We start from the raw sequence: 18234 nt of genomic DNA, 5'->3' as shown, positions 1-18234 counted from the left end.
AACCCTTGAACTCTATAGAAGAACTTATCAAATGAGATAAAATTGTAGACACAAGCATAACACTCATCGGCATTTTTTACTTGTTTTGGTCTATGTGACAATACAATTGGGAAAGAAGAAAAAACGATAAACACAACTATCAAAGCTTCTCCTTGTTTGATAGCATAATGAAATAGGACAACAGAACGTAAACACATTTTTTTCTTTTTCTTTTTGCATATTTCCCATTACAAATTTGTATTATTTTTTCTTTCATGACTTTATAATCAACTAAAAAAATGGAAAGAAAGCTCAATACTTATTTATTTTTTCCTCTTAATCCAAACAATAAAATAAGTCCATAATTTTTTTACCACTTTCTTCTCCACTGCCAAACAATAATTTACTTTGGACTATATATGGTTTACAAAGAAATTGAAATACAAAAAATAAAATAAAAATCAGAGGTCAGAATTTTAATTAAATTTCAATAAAAAAAGATTGAAATATTTTTTATTTTATTTTGGAAGATACATAATGTTGTATTTACTAAGTGATACTTTTAACCCATTTTAACGAATTTAAATTATGAACATTTTGAACAATAAAAAGATAAATTTAAACATGTTAAGTGAAAAATGACAAAACAAACCGAATTTGCTTAATTTGAAAAGGACAAAATACAACCAGTGGTTTAAAAAACTAAAACAACGTAAACCTCACAATATTCCAACTAAACATAAAAATGAAGTATAAATAAACCTATATAACTAATAATGTGTTTTAATAATTATAAATTAATCAGATGCGAAACTATAGTTCAACAAGTTATTTTTAATCCAGCCATATTGTGCTTACTCAAATATTCAATCCCAGCAAACAAAAACAATGAAACTGAGTCCATGATTAAAGTCATGTTGTATGGCATAAATATTAGGGAGTGAGAATGCAAGAGTCATTCATCAAGAGACTTCTTCGGATCATGAGTCCATCACTTCATGACGCCTTCATATCATCCAAACCACAACGACTCTGCGTCAAAAGAGTAAAGCTTTTAGTTCCTACATACTTTGTAATATTTTTTTAAATAAATATCATCAACTTAATCCAGAACAGCATATTCAAGCATGCTAGTAAAAATGATGATCCATAAAATAGCTAAAAAAATCCGAGAGACATTTACCAGGAACTTGTGATTCTCTTCAAGGAGAGGAGAAAAGTCGGCACAAAATTTCTGTATATCAGCACTGATATCACCACCAGTGCCTTGTATCACATCCATGAATTTCTTTCTATCAGGAGCAAGTTTCATTGCTACCTGCAAATGAAACATTTACTGTGTATTAAAAGCATGTTCAAGACAAATTACTTCCCCACCGAAAATAGAAAACCAAAAAAAGGACTAAAGACAATTACAATGTTAGTTGAACTAGTAAGTATTTTATGCATTGTAAGGGTATTTTTTTTAATTTAAAAATAAATATATCAATGAGTAAAACAACTCAAATTATAAAGGAAATATGTAATTAGTTTATCTATATCCCTCTCTCTCCATCCCTCCCTCCCTCTCTCTCTCTATATATATATAGAGAGAGATATATATAGAGAGAGAAAGATTTAAAATCAATACAACAAGGGATTATCTTACTTTCAAGATCGTGGACTGTAATAGTCTAATTTATTACGAAGGGTGGATACACATGACTGAATAGACTTTAAATTGCTTTAGTTTAGCTAAAATAAAACTTACTATGCAGTACTACAATATAGGGATTCTAGTATATTTATTATCAAAAAATTCGATTGCTTCCAGGCGATCATTTCATCCAACCTGTACCTTAATGTGATACATTTCTAAATTACTGAAATTTGATAATTAAAGTAACTAACTCGAATGGATGCATGGATTTCTCACTGCATTAGAGTATGAAATATTCATGGGATTAGGAGGAAAGATTTTACCAAATGGATTAAACAACGGCCCAAATAGAAAACTTATTGCACTTCCTATGACAACTATTTTATGATCTAGAATATGACATTTTACAAACTTGGATCAATATGAAGCAAGATTTTTCAATAAAATGGTTTGGTTTCAGTGAAGAAAATTCAAGATTATAAGGGAGAAATAAAACAGCAGCAAAAGAACATTACAGAGAAGCTTGAACTAGCAAGCCAGCCATGCCACTTCTTTAGAGTTTTGTTATATGAATCTGTGCAGGCTTGTGCCATTGACCAATCTGCATGCTCAACTAAGTTTTGGAACAAGGCCACCAAGAAATCCATTGCTCTGAAAATTTTGCAGGTCAGAGAAATAAATGAATGAAAACTAAAACATGACAATTCAATGTAACTAATAACCATTTCTTGTGGTCTGTGGCTACAAAATAAAAATTAGTAAACTAATATAAGTGTTGGGAAAAATCCTCCTATTAAGGTTTATATTAGAAGAGCTAACGGGATGACAAAATGGGCAGGGGGAGGGAGTTAAGCAGAACTGACTGACACCCATGTAATTGTCTGTAACATAACGGTAGAGAGGTGAGAACGAAAATGGCATTCTCTTATTGGATGGGGGTAGATGTAATGTTAAGAACATTGAGGTCAGCCAAGAATTAAGTGGTAAGGTGTTGAAGGAAAGAAGTCCCTGGAAGAACCTTTGTGCTTTCTTTCTTAGTAAGCTCAGCAAATTAAATAAAAGGCTCTATAATTGAAGCCAGTGAAAAGAACCAACATTGAGCTAAAAGATTATAAAAGCAATGTGAATCTTCCAAATTCCACATCACCTTGAGAAAGTGACTCAACCAAAACAGACAAAGTAAATTCAAGCTTTTTATTTTAGAAAAATAGGCCAGGGTCAAATTGTTGATCCACAATTAGACTCATTGGAGGATATCATGGAAAATTTGTGTTGATAAACATCCCAGTACAATAGTCGTTCGTTCACAAATGGACACATTGGTGCTCTTCATAGTATCTCTATTAATTATTCATGTTGCATTTTGATCTCAAAATTTGAGAAGTACATGTTCTAACACTGACTCTATTTTAAGAAATGTATTCCTAAAATCATGATTTATGAATTCAAAATTTCATCCATATCTCCATACCTTTTTAATCCTAATCACTTTTGTATTGGTTAGTTGTTTACTCATGGACAGAAGGCTTTGTGTTTGAAAGTTGAAACATTACAAATTAAAGAAATACTTATGTAAAATAAAAGATTTGAGAATTCCATACTAGTATGAATTACAAGTTAAATGGTAGGTGCTTGGTGTTCTTTACCTTGTGAGCCACAGAAGTCCATTGGTACAACTGGATGATGACTTAGTCGTATTAGTTTCAATCTCAACTTGTACCAAAGTGTACAGGTAATTGAATCGGGTCGGATTTGAGGCATACTTAGTTTCCAATCTCTGCTTTGAAATGAAACATGGTATAGAGTGAGAACATATTGCATTTATGGTTTTGAACAATATTAAAGGTTTGGGTAGGTAATACATAACAAAAGCCAAAAAGAGTTGTATAAAAGTAAAGCATAAGCATGTATATGAAAGCCAGTAGCAGCACATGAAGAAGAAAAATGAATCAACACCCACGTTATACTTAAGGCAAAACCATGTAATTGTAAGACAACAAAATATTAGTATTACATATAAATGCATGCGATAATTCATGTATACAAAAAAAAGTTATATAAGATAGAAACAGGTGTCAGAAACCAACCGATATGTTGCCACCAATGTCAGATTTAACAAGGGCCATAGAAGCTCCAAACTTATCTGCCATAAGAAAAAAATCAGTAGATATAATCCCAATACAAGTTAACAATTTGAGGCTCAACAAAGCAGCAAACGAGAACAAAACGTTAACAATGTATTTTGCTATAAAATTTATGTTTTTAGAATTAGATTGTAACACCCTAATTCTACATATTAACATATGTAAGTTTCTTACCCTTAAGGGTTCATGATTCTCTTGTTTTTTACTCTTTCCTTTTAATGAAAGCCTTCCATATAAATAACAAGGATACATAATTACAGACACTTGAATAACCAAGAAAGCATGTCAAAAGCATACAGTGATAAGAGTTTGATCTAATACAGATACCAAATTTGATACGAAATACGAGATCAACTATCTTTTTTCTCCCAATTTTTAAATAAAAACATAGGTTTGGATAAGTTGTAAGTGAAATGGAGAAAAGCCAGAGGCTAGGAGAACTGAATCCATTACGGAAAAATCACTTACATGCATCTTGCCTTTTACAAACGGAAAACAATCCATCAATATCTGTCAAATGCAATGTTCTCTTCACGTTGTTTAACATATTGTAGAATATTCAATAGGAGTAAAGGACCACCTTTGTTCCTCTCTTTCAACAAAGTACAGTATACAAAAGGAAAACACACTAGGAAAATGTCCACTTAACATATTTATCTTCTTTACCTTTGTCTTGCGACGATAACATTTCAAGGGAAATAAGAGCACGTACCAATAACAGGAAGTATATGCTTGCAAGCATCCAAAAAAGGTTGAGTCAGAATTTCTCCTTGCTCCGATTTTACAAGCTTAATTCCTTCCAATGCAGGAGTGAAAACAGACCCCTCCATCTCGTTGTTTACTACATATAAAATAGCCAAGAGCCAATAAATAGAGAAGTATAATTTAACAGAGATCAAATAGGCATTTTTGCCAACACTGGTAAAGTACATAAATATGCTCCCTTTCTTTTTTTTTCTCTCTATCTGATAAAGTTTAGAATGTGAAATGAAGGGAAGAAAAAATAGAACTTTCATCAGTACCAGGCAAGCAAGCTACAGTAAAGTCTGGATTCAATTAAGGAGAATAATGTCAAAAGTATCAAAAATCACAATTCACACTGATGAAGGGATGCAAAATAAACTAATTTAATGGGAACTGCACTTTTAATGAATCAAAAACTTATAAGTTAAGAAAATAACTTGAGGAAATAGTTCCTATCTTTCATAATGTTTACAGCTAAGCACATATAACTTGAATATGATTATCAGATTTGTTTCCTTTAACAAGATTGAACAACATTTTTGCTAATCACCAAATGCATGTGGAAGACGATATGATGGATAGATGAGGAAAGCTCTGAGGCGAGATCAAATAATTAAACTTTTACTGAACCAATGTATGATGAAATAAGAACGTCACATCTCGAATCAACAGAAAATTGAAAAACAGGAACAACCCATCAATTGAATTGAGTGCAGAAGCAGCCCCCAAGATCTAATTTATCGAAAATCTGAAAACTTCAATGTCAAATTTCTCAGGAAGACACAGAGACCGATCGATAAAAAAGAAATAACAAATACAATCGAGATAGACATACGTTGAACGAGGAAGACCTTGTTGATCGCAGACTGAGAACAACAACTGCAAGCGTATCACGGAAACTTGTAGTTAAGTTTTTATTATTATTTTTATTTGGTTTTGATGGATTTGGGAAGAGGGCAATTGTAAGAAAAAACTTTAGGATTTCAGCTGTGAGGTGGATTTTCTATCCTTAAATTAAAATAAGAAAACTGGTAAAAAAAATTTAATACCACAAAATTTTTAAACAGTTTTAATATCTAACTTAAATATCAATAAACTTAAATAAAATATCTAACTCAATGGAAGTTTAATTAATAATTTTTAAAAAGGAATAATAATTTGAATCAATTTTTCAGTTTTTGTTTTTGTCGGTTATGTTTGAGGATGTTGAGTTTAGATGTGTTTCTTTCTGGAAGAAGTGCTGAAATATTTCACATCCAATTTATTTTAAATAAATTTTTGTATAATGTTTTTTATAAGAAAAAAACACAAATAAAAGGAAAATTATTTTTTATAAAGTATAACCAGTTTGTATATTAAGTAAACGTAAAAAAAAATTAAAAAAAATATATGAGAAAGTATTTATATATTAGCTTTTTACATATAATTTTTTATTTATTTATGGAGAAGTTTAAGAAAAATGTACCTGTAAGTACGTACATAAATCTGACTGACGAATCTTCCTATGTTTCACCGGACGACACTGTTGTATGTATATGGACGAAACAAAAACTAATCAAGAGTCTATTTCCTGTAAAATATTAGTTAGGTGTTTGGATAGATTAAATGAATTAATACCATATTTCTTAAACAACATATTCAAACATAATATATAACATATAGTTATATAATAAATTACATTTAAAATAATATATGATCATATACAACAGTATATGATCTACAAAGTATCTTTATTATTTTTGGACTAAGTTACAATTAATGATATGCTGTCTAATAAATAATATCATGTACGAAGTGAATCACTCACTCATACTCAATTCATTTCAATTCACATACAAGTTATGTTAGGGAAAATTTAAAATTTTAGAGTATAGAATTTGAACTTTTCTATTTTAAATATTAATACTCACAATATACATTTTATATTTAAATCACATTTATCAAATTATATTAAATATATAATATATTTTTTATTTTCTCAGTAAGTCGTCTTAACGTCGGACCAATAAGCATATTCCCTCCCTCCATCCATTAAACCTATTGGTTTGGGTTGTTAATAAATAATCAATCAAGTAATAAAAACTTTTTGTGAGCTTTACATTTTTAATCTCCAATTTCTGCACATGTGTGCTGAGAATTAAATATTAAAATTAAAAATGATAAAATGAGGTTTGGGCCTGAGATATGCACTGAGGCCCACTTTTACGAGGTAAGGAATAGGCTGAGAGGCCCATTTTAACGTGGATCCGAGGTTCTTTTATTAAACTACACGAAGTTGCAAACCTAAAACCCTAGATAGTGTTCCACCACCCACCTATCCACCGTCTCTGCCTCTCTGCAATTGAAGCCGAAAATGGTGATTCCTCTTCCTCTCTTCTGCACTGCATTTACCTTTTTTTCTTTATAGTTTTCTGTTTCTAACCATAGCAAATTGCGTTTTCTGCGTTTCATGTTCAGCCTTTCAAGAGGTACGTTGAGATCGGGAGGGTTGCTCTCGTCAACTACGGCAAGGAATATGGGAGGCTCGTCGTCATCGTCGACGTCATTGACCAGAACAGAGTAAGTCACCACCCAAGTTTTTACCTTTTCTCGCTTTTTATTGCTTTCTTAGAATCAGTTTTTTTTTTTCATAATAGGCACTTGTCGATGCCCCTGATATGGTGAGAACTCAAGTCAATTTCAAGAGGCTTTCCCTAACCGATATTAAGATTGACATTAAGAGGGTCCCCAAGAAGAAAGATCTTGTTAAAGCCATGGAGGCTGCTGGTTCGTCCTACATGTTCACATATTTATTTATTTTCTTTGTTTATTATTATCAGTTTTTAATTGAAAGTATTTGTTATGTATTTTTGATAATGAGCAGATGTTAAGAACAAATGGGAAAACAGCTCATGGGGCAGGAAACTCATTGTCAAAAAGAGAAGGGCAGCCCTCACTGACTTCGACAGGTTCAAGCTAATGTTGGCCAAGATCAAGGTATAGTTTTATTATCTTTCGTTAGAATTTTGTTGTTGTCTATAGTGGCAGTTAAATACGAGTCTTGTTTTTTGGTTTTGGTCAATGTGTTTCTTGTTTATTTTCATGGTAATATTTGGATTATAAATTTTTGCAGAGGGCAGCTGTTGTAAGGCAAGAAATCTCTAAGCTGAAAAAGAGCGCGTAGGCATTACTTCACGATATAATGTTCAAATTTTGTTATGAATTTTAGATTTGGTATGAGATTTTATGTAATCACTGAGACACTCGGTGAAAAGTTTTATCTTCAGATATTTATGTTAGGATTTATGATATAACTTGAAATCTTGTTGGTTTTATAATATTTATGATTGACAATTGTTTTACCCCCTAGGTAATTTGCGTACTGATTAATTTAGGCTTTGTTATTAGATACGTTCTGCCCTCTGCTAAATACAGTTGGAGTGATTCTTCAGTAACTGCTATGCAGTTAGATTAGCCCAGTTAAATTTCTTCATCCATTATATTAGAATGTCTTGAACACACGACATGTAATTTATTTTCATATATTCTTCATTAAAGCGCCCCTCAAACCCAAAAGTATCATGAATGATGTTATGAATGACAATGGTTCTTTGTGGTTGTGTCTGCTGGGAGACCATATATGAAGTTAAAAAGGGCTGTTCAGTTAAACGTCGGATTTTTGAATTGTTTTGAAAAAAATTGTTTAGTTAAACTCTTGTTTTTCTATCGGTTTACGAAGAGCCAAATCGTTGAGGTGTTATTTTTATTATGCTGTCAGAATAAAGGCTGAAATTGTTCTTCATTCTTTGTTTTATTTCGGTTCTTGAATTTGTACGCAATGCTTTTATCTCCCTTCATTCCTGTTAATTATCTCAATTTTTTTTCACTTCATTTTCATTCAACCGAATTACCCTAATTAGCATTTTATTTATTTTCCACCTGAAATCATCGAAGCACTATTCTTTTGAAGTTGGAACGACGGGAGCCCTTTCATTTTGTCTGAAGTTTTAAAATTAAAGAAGCTGAATTAGTTTTTAGAAGTAATTTTTCTTTTGTATGTAATTAAAGTATACTGGTATAACGTTGAAAATTTGTACTCGCACTATTTTAATTGAACTGTAACATCTCAAAATTGTTTCAGTGATATTTTACACTAGAAATAATGTTAGTCTACAATTATTTTGATACCTATAACATGCTTTATGCAATTTGACCTATATACATAATGGCTGTTTAGGTTTTATGAAGGACGAATAATTGAATTATTACGGGTTTGAATTGTTAGATGAATAATCAAATTAAATGTTTTGGTCTGAATTCTTAAATTGTGTATCTAAATTATTCGTATGTTTCTAAATAAATATGTTAAACCTAGAAGGGAAATTAGATTTAAGTCATCAAATAAATAAGTGATAGTAATTCAACTTTTTTTATTGCAGATATCATGAATAAGATTCACATGGATAAAAATAAATCACTTGTTAGTTTTGATAGCATTAAATTGATTTTTATCAAATGTCCATTCCTTGAAAGTGCTACAGATTGTATTATGAGAGATTAAACATTGTTATTTGTGGGGAAAATATTTTAGCTTAAAGAAAGTTTTTAATGATTTTCATATCTCTTATTAGTGGTGTATAATTTACAGCATATACGTGATGAAATCACCTATATAAGTGTCGAATGAGGCTGCTTCCATGATATCTTGGCATGATCTCTAGAGCACTCATGAATACGATACACGCATGGTCTAGTAAGCACAACACTGCGATAAGAATAATGATTGTGGGAGTGTATTGTGATTGATAAACCTCTAACACACGTCAAGTGTCTTTGGTTTATATAGTTTACTATTGTTTTATGTATAATCATTTTCCAAGTTTACAAAAAGAGGACATGTTTGGAAAAAGAATTACTTGCAAAATGAAAATTACTTTTAAGACAGTAATGTTGGGTCAAAGACATTTTTCTCTTTTTCTTATTGTTTTGCACTTTTGTCATATGTGGAAGATTGTAATAAAAAGTTGTAATATCTTGCACAATACATCATTGATAGATCTTTAAGGACAGTGAAACTAAATGCTTCAGAAAATACTATTCCTGTTTTCATCAGTATTTATACTACATTTTTTACCTTCTGTTTCTGTAGGGATGTGGAGAACGAGATACGAACCTAACAAACTTGCTCTGCGCTGTTTCTCTGTGCTGCTTTCACTGTGTTACCTTTTTTCTGTCTCCTTTGAACAAGGTGGGCTGGGTACCTGCAAAAGTACTCCGACGCTCAAGTCAACAAGGGTGTTGTCTGAAAAATGAGAATATCTATCTGAAAATAAGAATATCTCTCTTCTTAGGGGAAAAACGTACCTTTTTTCCTAGATGCTCTGTGTATTTAAAACAGTAATAATAAACCGTTACCTGGTAATCCGGTCAGTTATCGAAGCTGACTGCCTAGGAGTTGTAACTGCCAGATTGTGTATTGATACCGAGTCAACTACCTCCGTGATTCATGGTGTTGGTTAGCTAATTATGTGTAACATGTGTAACTGCTTATTTGTAGCTGCCCTCTATGACATTGCGTCCTGTATGTCGGACATACTGTGTGTCGACATGGCTAGGCGACATGTCGTGTGTCGTGTGATTGTTAATTGTCGCGATGTTGGTTGTCGAGGACCAAGCGGTCGACCTTGCTCTGTGATCGACTGTCGTCGGGCTATTGGTCGACCTTTGGGGGATTAGGTGTCCCATAGTACAGTGATCGACTGTTGTCGGGCTATTGGTGATCGACTGTTGTCGGGCTATTGGTGATCGACTGTTGTCGGGCTGTTGATTGACCTGTGGGGAATTAAGTATCCTACAGTACATGCCCCCCAAGTCCGAGTAAATGGGGGACCGAGTTACGAAGGGCTTTTGAGTATTGTCGGAAGAATCTAGGTGACGTGGAGGAAACGAGGAGACGTGGAAGAAACGAGGAGATGTGGATGACAGCTGTGCGCGGCGTTACGAAATTTAGGGTTTTCCCGCTCCTTTAGGGAAAGGAGGGGACGCCAACTAGGAGCCGTTAGATTAAAAATAATCCTACGGCATCTGATAATTAAACGGTTTGGCTTCTTCAACACGACTCAAAAGAGGTTTATTCACTTTGGCAGAAGAGCAAATACTGAGAGTGTATACTGCGAACGAGATTGTTTCTTCGTCAATTTCGTTGCCTTCGCTACTACGAGAAACAACCAGGTAACCCTAGAATCTCTTTCGTCTTAGTGTACTTACTATTGATCATGGAAGGGAGGGGGCGGGATACTGGGGGTGAAACGCCGGGGCCGTCATCTACGGTGGAATGTGCCGCAATTACTACAGTACCGTATGGGGAGAGAGCCTTCGTATATGGAAACGTATGTGGTGAGGGTCCAGGGGGACGCCTGATATCTCTGATTAGCGGAGATGAATACGCCTGGGCGGCGCGTGAGGTAAAGGAACTGAGGAGTCAATTTGGGAGTAGGGCCATCCTTATGGATTGGATTGAGGATAGTTGTGTGTTGAGGACCCTAGGATATCAGACTTGTGTGAAATTGGTAGCGTGTCGGGAGGATGAGAGGGTTTGTCATGGGAGGGAGAATGCTGCTGATGAATTTTTTTACTGTTATGCTGCGTTATTCTACGATTTGTATGTAAGATTGCCGTTCACCACTTTCCAAATAGATGTTTTGCGAACCTTGAATGTTGCACCTAGCCAACTGCATCCCAATAGTTGGGGATATGTACAGGCCTTCGGAGTGTTGTGTGGGGTGTTAGGAATTAGGCCTACTGTAGGCTTGTTTTTGTACTTCTTTAGATGTCGCCCGCTTGCGACGAAGGGGTGGGTATCACTGATTTCAGAACCAGGTAACGCAATTTTAGAGCTTTACCTGCAATCGTATAGGGGTTTTAAGGAAAAATTTTTTAAGGTGTCGATCACCGATGCTGGTCGACGGTTCTTTTTTGATGGTGAGGGGAATCCCAGATTTCCCTTATATTGGACACAGGAGCCTCTGAAATTTACCTCGTGGCCGGAGGATAAGATGACGATTGAAGAGTTGGAGGCTTTGAGTGTGTTGACCTCGTTGCCCCGCCCCTTCTCTTCACGTCAGATTATAGATTGCCTCGAGTTCGATGACGCGGGGGCGAGGGTGTTTGGTATGTGTCTTTACCCACTACTTTTGTAAATTATTATGTTGTTGCTGACCAGTGTGGGTGGATGTTTGTGTTTGCAGAGATAATGGGAAGGAAAGGTAGGGGTATCAGTTGGTTTCAGAGCATTGATAGCGAGAGGGATGAAGGTAATCGGCCAGGGTCGTCTGTTGAGCAACAACGCTCCCAGGTACCACCATCTGGTCCACCTCCAGTCGCAGTGGCGTCGGTTGGGGAGACAACACAAGCTGAGGTGCCCCTTGTGCGCAAAAGGAAAGCCAAGACAGTCGACCCTAATCGCGAGGCGTCAAAGAAAAGTAAGGAGGTGGTTGAAGATACTGAACGTCCCCTTCCGCTGGGTATATGGGATCGCGCCTTCATGCCGGGTCATAGAGTGGACCTCAACCTGGACGCTTCAGAGAAGAAGGTGATCGAGAACATGAGCGAGCAACAAATTGCTGACAGCTTGCTGGAGATGAATACACGAGCCCAAGCGCTGGCTTGGCATCTGGCGTATGCTTCGGATAGGGGTCAGATGCGGTCTGAGTTAGAAAAGGTGCGTGCCCAACTGAAGGAGCTAGGCGAGGTCCATGCTGGCTGTGAGGCCAGGCAGAAGCGTATGGAAGAACGTTTGAAGGAGGGCGAGGTACGTTTGAAGGAAGCTGATGTGGCCTTCCAACAAGAACGCGAGCAGATGGCGCGGGACCTGGATCAAGCAAAGAATTCCATGCTGATAGTGGCCCGAGAGAGGAACGCGCTGAAGGTAGAAGTCTTTGATCATAAGGAGTTGATTGAGGAGCTGAAAGATGCGGTTATGGATGAACATAAGAAGGGCTTCAGGAAAGCCTTGAGGCAAGTCGGGCACTTGCTTCAAGTATCCACCAAAGGAGTTGAATTTGACGTCCGTAAGGACGTGCATGAAGGCCACCTGAAGCCTTTGAAAGAAATACCAGAGGATGCTGTCCTGGAGGGGGAAGAGGATGAAGAGGTGGCCGTCAACAACGAGCCCGAAGGAGCGATGGAAGTAGACGAGCCCGCCAAGGAGAATGCTGATGCTGCTGAAGGCGACTCGTCTAAGATTGTAATAGATTAGGATGTAGGAAAGGTCTGTAGATACATACTTGAATATTTGGTTGACGACTATGAATGCTAAACTTTGATAATTTTATGAATGCTCTACTTGTATGTTTGGTGACTTTGCGGTTTGCTTTTTAACTTAGCTGATTCTGCAATGTATTTGCTGTAGTGATGGCTAAGTGTGAGTGTCGAGTGTGTTGATAGCATGTCGTGTGACAGTTGAGAACGATGGTTGAGTGAAGAAAATACTGGGTGTTCGAGGGTGAACCTCTACCAGATATTGGATGTTCAAGGATGAACATCGACTAATGGGAGTGTATTCCACGTGTGTGGGATGTTCAAGGGCGAACATCGATTAATGGGAGTGTATTCCACATGTGTTGGATGTTCAAGGGCGAACATCGATTAATGGGAGTGTGTTCCACATGTGTGGGATGTTCAAGGGCGAACATCGATTAATGGGAGTGTGTTCCACATGTGTGGGATGTTCAAGGGCGAACATCGATTAATGGGAGTGTATTCCACATGTGTTGGATGTTCAAGGGCGAACATCGAGTAATGGGTCTGCTCTTAAATCCTTTGTAGGTGGAAGTGTCCTGTACGACAGCCTTGGGACTCGACATCATAACATTGATAAATGAATTGAGACAATAAGCATGATGGAATGTAATCTTTATTTGATAACTGAACTTGATAGAGTTGTGAAAAGAAATGAACAATAAACGGATATTAGCTAAAATAATATTTAAGATGAGTGGCGTTCCAGGTATTGGGAACTGGGTGTCCATCAAGCTGTTGGAGGCGATATGCACCGTTCGACATGTCTTCTGTGACCCGAAAGGGTCCTTCCCAGTTAGCTGCAAGCTTGCCATGGGCTCGATTTTTCCGAGCCTCTCCCCGCTTTCGCCATACTAGATCGCCGCTTTTGAAGGCTCTGGGCTTGACTTTTGTGTTGTATCGTCGAGATAGTATGCGTTTCTGGGCCTCTGCGCGGATGGTGGCAACCTCTCGACGTTCAGGAAGTACGTCGAGGTTTGTCCGTAATTGCTCTTCATTAAGTGACATATCAGTGATTTGTCGTCTTAATGAGGGTTCGCCTATCTCGACCGGGAGCATGGCATCAGTGCCGTATGTTAAGTTGAATGGCGTGTCACCTGTAGATCCGTGGGGTGTGCATCTGTATGCCCACAGGACCTCTGGCAGCTCCTCTACCCATAAACTCTTGGCTTCGCCGAGTCGCTTCTTTAATTCTGTCAGGATGGCTTTATTCGCGGCCTCGGCTTGGCCGTTTGTTTGAGGGTGTTCGACTGATGACGTGACATGCTTAATGCCCAAACTGCTGAGAAAATCCTCTAACTTGCGTTCAATAAATTGGCGACCGTTGTCGGTAATGATCTTTTTAGGGAGACCGAACCGACAGATCAGGCGCCAAATGAATTTCTGCACTCGTTGTGCACTGATGATGGATAATGGCTCCGCCTCGATCCATTTTGTGAAGTAGTCGACCGCCACGAGGAGAAATTTGTTTTGTGCTTTGGCGACTGGCAGTGGTCCCACTATGTCGAGGCCCCACTGGGCGAATGGCCAAGGAGAGACAATATTGTGCAAGTCTTCGGGAGGTGCACGGATATCGTGGCCATGTGCTTGACAGGAGATGCATTTCTTGACGAATGTCTCACAGTCGTGGTCGAGAGTGGGCCAGTAATATCCAGCACGGAGAACACGGCCTCTCAAGGTCCGCTTGCCAGAGTGAAATCCACATATCCCGGTGTGTAGTTCACGTATCACATAGTCTGCCTCTTCCGCGGATATACACTTCAATAGAGGATAGCTAAAACCACGACGGTATAGGTCGTCGCCTATACATACAAAACGCACGATTCTCTTGGAGTCGGCTGCCGTAATGCTACCTCCTTTGTCCTGCTGCTCCATAAGATCTTTGACTTTCTGTCGCCAGTCGGTTACGGGCGCCGACACATCGGTGGCTAAAGTTTCCACCCCAGGATGGTCGAGGGTCATTCTAATAACAGATGATAGCTGTGCTAGCTCCTTAGAATGAGTTAACTTAGACAATAGATCAGCCCTTGCGTTTTGTTCCCTGGGTACATGGATGATATTAACTGTGACGAAGCCCTGTAGTAAGGTTTGAACCTTGTGGAAGTATCGCAGCAGTTGGTTATCCTTGACTTGATAGGTGCCGTTGACGTGGCTGACTACTAACTTTGAGTCCATCCGACACTCTAAATGATCGACTGAGAATTCTCGGGCTAAAGATAAGCCTGCAACCAAGGCTTCGTATTCGGCTTGGTTGTTGCTGGCAGGGAATTTAAATATGATGGCTTGCTCTACGACCACACCGTCAGGGCCTTCTAGAACGATCCCGGCTCCACCTCCCCTCTTGTCGGAGGAACCATCGACACTGAGTAGCCATGTGGTAGGGGAGTCGGCCGGTGTAGATGTGAGGTCAGCTGCGAAATCTGCCAGATGCTGACCCTTGATGGATCCGCGTGGCTCGTAACGGAGTCCGAATTCGGATAGTTCCACGGACCAGGCAACCATTCTCCCTGCCAAATCTGGCTTGCGGAGGATCTTGGCTATGGGATGATCCGTACGGACTACCACCTGATGGCTCTGGAGGTACGGGCGAAGTCGTCGAGAGGCGTTGAGAAGGGCCAAGGCGAGCTTCTCGATTCGAGAATATCGTTCCTCCGCCCCCTGCAGTGTACGGCTGATGAAGTAGATCAATTTGAAGGAGGGTGCTTCTTGTATCAGGGCAGCACTGACAGCATGCTGGGAAGCTGAGATATATAGCTGTAAGTCGAATCCCTCGTCTGGTCGAGCCATAATTGGAGGACTAGTGAGGATGCGCTTGACAGTGTTGAATGCAGTCTCACAATCCTCGTCCCAATGTTGAGTGGAACCCTTCTTCAAATTCTTCAGGATGGGTTTGATGTGTTCGGCCAGCTTTGGAATAAACCGTGACAGGGCGGTTAGGCGACCCACAAGACGCTGTACCTCTCTTAGGGTCTTCGGAGCCGTCATGTCGAGTACCGCCCTGCATTTGTCGGGGTTGGCTTCAATGCCTCGACGTGTGAGCAAGAATCCTAAGAATTTTCCGGCTGGGACGCCGAAAGTACATTTGGAAGGGTTGAGGCGCATGCTGTATCGTCTGAGTTGCCCGAAGACCTCCTTCAAATCTTGCAGGTGCTGGTCTATAGAATTGCTGCGAATTACCATGTCGTCCACATACACATCCATGCAACGCCCTATCTGATGATGGAAGACCTTATCCATGAGGCGTTGATAAGTGGCTCCGGCATTTTTTAATCCAAACGGCATTACTTCATAGCAGTAATTGGCGCGTTCAGTGATAAAGGCTGTCTTGCTTTGATCGGGGTGGTACATTGGGATCTGGTTGTACCCCGAGTAAGCGTCCAGAAAACTGAAAATGACATGACCAGAAGCTCCATCTACAAGGCGGTCGATGCTGGGCAAGGGGTATGAGTCTTTGGGGCATGCCTTGTTGAGATCAGTGAAATCGACACACATCCGCCACTGACCGTTTGACTTCTTGACCATAACCACATTCGACAGCCATGTGGTATATGTTAACTCTCTGATGAATCGGGCATTTATCAGCTTGTCGATCTCAACTTGAATGGCTTGACGCTTTTCTTCTCCGAACCTACGCTTCTTCTGGGCGACTGGTCGCGCCTCCCTGAAGATGGACAATTTGTGGGACATAACTCCTGGGTGAATTCCTGGCATGTCGGCGGCTGTCCATGCAAATAAGTCTGCATTGTTTCGCAGTATCTGACTTAGGGCCTGCTCCTCGTTTGAGGTGAGATCCTTGCCGATGCTGGTGGTTTTAGACGTGTCACTCGTCAGGGATAGGAGCTTGACTTCGCCTTGCGGATGAAGGCGCTCGTCCACATTGGTTCGGGGGTCTAGGTCGACTACTGCTGCGTCGACTACTTTTGTTCTCTTTGTTGGAATAAAAGGGGTGACCTTTAACCCCGCCACATAACACTGTCGGGCCGTTCGCTGGTCGGCCCTCACCGTACAAATAGTACCATGATTTGTTGGGAACTTCATGGCGAGGTGGGGAGTAGACACAATTGCTCCAAATGCGTTCAGACAGGGACGCCCTAGCAAGGCGTTGTATGATGCGTTCGCCTCGACCAGCAAGAATCGAACTCGAAGTTCAGGTGCCTCCCGACTGGTTCCGAGTCGAGTTCGCAAATCAAGGTATCCCCTGGTGTCTACTCGCTCTCCTGAGAATCCGACAATCTGCTCATTAAATGGGGCGATGAGATCCTCGGATAGGTCCATTTTCTGAAAAGTGGACCAATATAAAATGTTGACCGAGCTTCCTTGATCAACGAGGACCTTGCTGACATCATACCGAGCTATGTTAGCCGTGATGACCATAGGATCATCATGATCAGGGTCTGGAGCGTGGAAGTCAGCATTCGTGAACGTGATGTCCGGGATCGACCGAGCCTGTCGTTCGACCATATGGACCGATTTCAGCTGTCTCAAATGTCGTTTCCTCGCTGAAGACGACACGCCTCCTCCAGCGAAACCACCAGATATAGTGTCGATGCGGCCCCGGACTGAGCGTTCCCTCTCTATGCGTCGAGGCGGACTGCGTGATCGCCTGCGGTGTCGATCATCTCTAGGGGGAGATCGCCGGGGACTTCGCCTGGGAGGGTCCCTTCGACGAGGAGTTGTTGCTCTTGCGGTAACTCTCTCCTTGATGTAACTCTGGAGATAACCCGCACGGACGAGCCGTTCTAACTCGTCTTTTACCGTATTGCACTCTTCCGTGTCGTGACCCTGGTTCATGTGGAACCGACAAGATTTGCTCCTATCGGCGTTCTTTGGGGTGGTCTTTCGCCGCGCTGTGAGAAGTTCGGTGTGTAAGGCCTCTTCCAGTACCCTCGCCCTGGGGGCGTTGAGGGTCGTGTAGTGATCATATTTAGATATCCACCCCGACTCCTTCCGAGGTGCTCGGTCCGGTCTGTAGTCGTTGGGGGGTCGCTTCGTTTTTTTAGTTTCCTGGTTGGGGATATCTTGGTGGTGCTTCTTTCTGGCATTGGCATTACGGTGGTCTTCAATGCGAATGAATTTGGCCACAGTGGATTGCAATTCTTCCATGGATGATGGGGGATCAGCATATAACTGTTCCGAGAACTCCCCCGGCCTTAAGCAGGATGACAGATTGCTGATGATGAAAGTGGGAGTAATATCCGGCACTCGCCTGGCCGTTTCTATATATCGCTGCATAAAAGCTTTCAAAGTCTCATCCTTCTCCTGCCTGGTATGGACGAGCTCCGTAGCAGTCATTGCCGGCTTTTGATTGGCTGCGTACTGTTTTCGGAATAAGGATTCTATGGTTGCGAAGCAATCTACGGAATTGCGGGGAAGTTTATGGAACCATTCCAAAGCTTCACCCTTAAGGGATAAAGAGAAAGCTCTGCATATAACCGGATCGCTGTCTGTGTA

General features: G+C 39.7%; 3 protein-coding genes across 3 annotated transcripts; 2 read left to right on the top strand and 1 right to left on the bottom strand.

The window, feature by feature from the left end:
* Positions 1-746: 746 nt before the first annotated feature.
* Positions 747-5501, bottom strand: LOC124845140 (glycolipid transfer protein 1-like). Its single transcript, XM_047322197.2, has 7 exons — positions 5342-5501; positions 4475-4603; positions 3706-3761; positions 3265-3395; positions 2134-2269; positions 1163-1297; positions 747-1011 (listed from the first exon to the last, which is right to left on the bottom strand). Exons 2-7 carry the CDS (start codon positions 4590-4592, stop codon positions 976-978), a joined length of 612 nt encoding a protein of 203 aa, XP_047178153.1. The 5' UTR covers positions 4593-4603; positions 5342-5501; the 3' UTR covers positions 747-975.
* Positions 5502-6722: 1221 nt separating this feature from the next.
* On the top strand, positions 6723-7854 carry LOC124845143 (large ribosomal subunit protein eL14). The gene is made up of 5 exons (XM_047322202.2): positions 6723-6862; positions 6964-7065; positions 7143-7272; positions 7370-7482; positions 7619-7854. Exons 1-5 carry the CDS (start codon positions 6860-6862, stop codon positions 7667-7669), a joined length of 399 nt encoding a protein of 132 aa, XP_047178158.1. The 5' UTR covers positions 6723-6859; the 3' UTR covers positions 7670-7854.
* Positions 7855-10760: 2906 nt separating this feature from the next.
* Positions 10761-12742, top strand: LOC148194582 (uncharacterized). The gene is made up of 2 exons (XM_088096410.1): positions 10761-11655; positions 11733-12742. Exons 1-2 carry the CDS (start codon positions 10761-10763, stop codon positions 12740-12742), a joined length of 1905 nt encoding a protein of 634 aa, XP_087952536.1.
* The last annotated feature ends 5492 nt before the right edge of the window (positions 12743-18234 follow it).

This window comes from Vigna umbellata, chromosome 8 (assembly GCF_029865625.1).
Source record: "Vigna umbellata cultivar VRB3 chromosome 8, Vumbellata_1.0, whole genome shotgun sequence".
Taxonomy (NCBI): Eukaryota; Viridiplantae; Streptophyta; class Magnoliopsida; order Fabales; family Fabaceae; genus Vigna; species Vigna umbellata.
The sequence above is the reverse complement of the archived record's forward strand: the minus strand, read 5'-3'. Positions and strand labels throughout refer to the sequence as shown.

Bases quoted from the DNA above. Each gene is read 5' to 3' on its own strand.
- LOC124845140 (XM_047322197.2), bottom strand. From the start codon at position 4,592: ATGGAGGGGTCTGTTTTCACTCCTGCATTGGAAGGAATTAAGCTTGTA. The intron at 3,396-3,705 runs GTTGGTTTCTGA...ATTTCAAAGCAG, and splicing joins ACATTGGTGGCAACATATCG to AGATTGGAAACTAAGTATGC. The intron at 2,270-3,264 runs GTAAAGAACACC...CAAAATTTTCAG, and splicing joins GGACTTCTGTGGCTCACAAG to AGCAATGGATTTCTTGGTGG.
- LOC124845143 (XM_047322202.2), top strand. The intron at 7,273-7,369 runs GTTCGTCCTACA...GATAATGAGCAG, and splicing joins TAAAGCCATGGAGGCTGCTG to ATGTTAAGAACAAATGGGAA. The intron at 7,483-7,618 runs GTATAGTTTTAT...AAATTTTTGCAG, and splicing joins TAATGTTGGCCAAGATCAAG to AGGGCAGCTGTTGTAAGGCA.
- LOC148194582 (XM_088096410.1), top strand. From the start codon at position 10,761: ATGGAAGGGAGGGGGCGGGATACTGGGGGTGAAACGCCGGGGCCGTCA. The intron at 11,656-11,732 runs GTATGTGTCTTT...TTGTGTTTGCAG, and splicing joins CGCGGGGGCGAGGGTGTTTG to AGATAATGGGAAGGAAAGGT.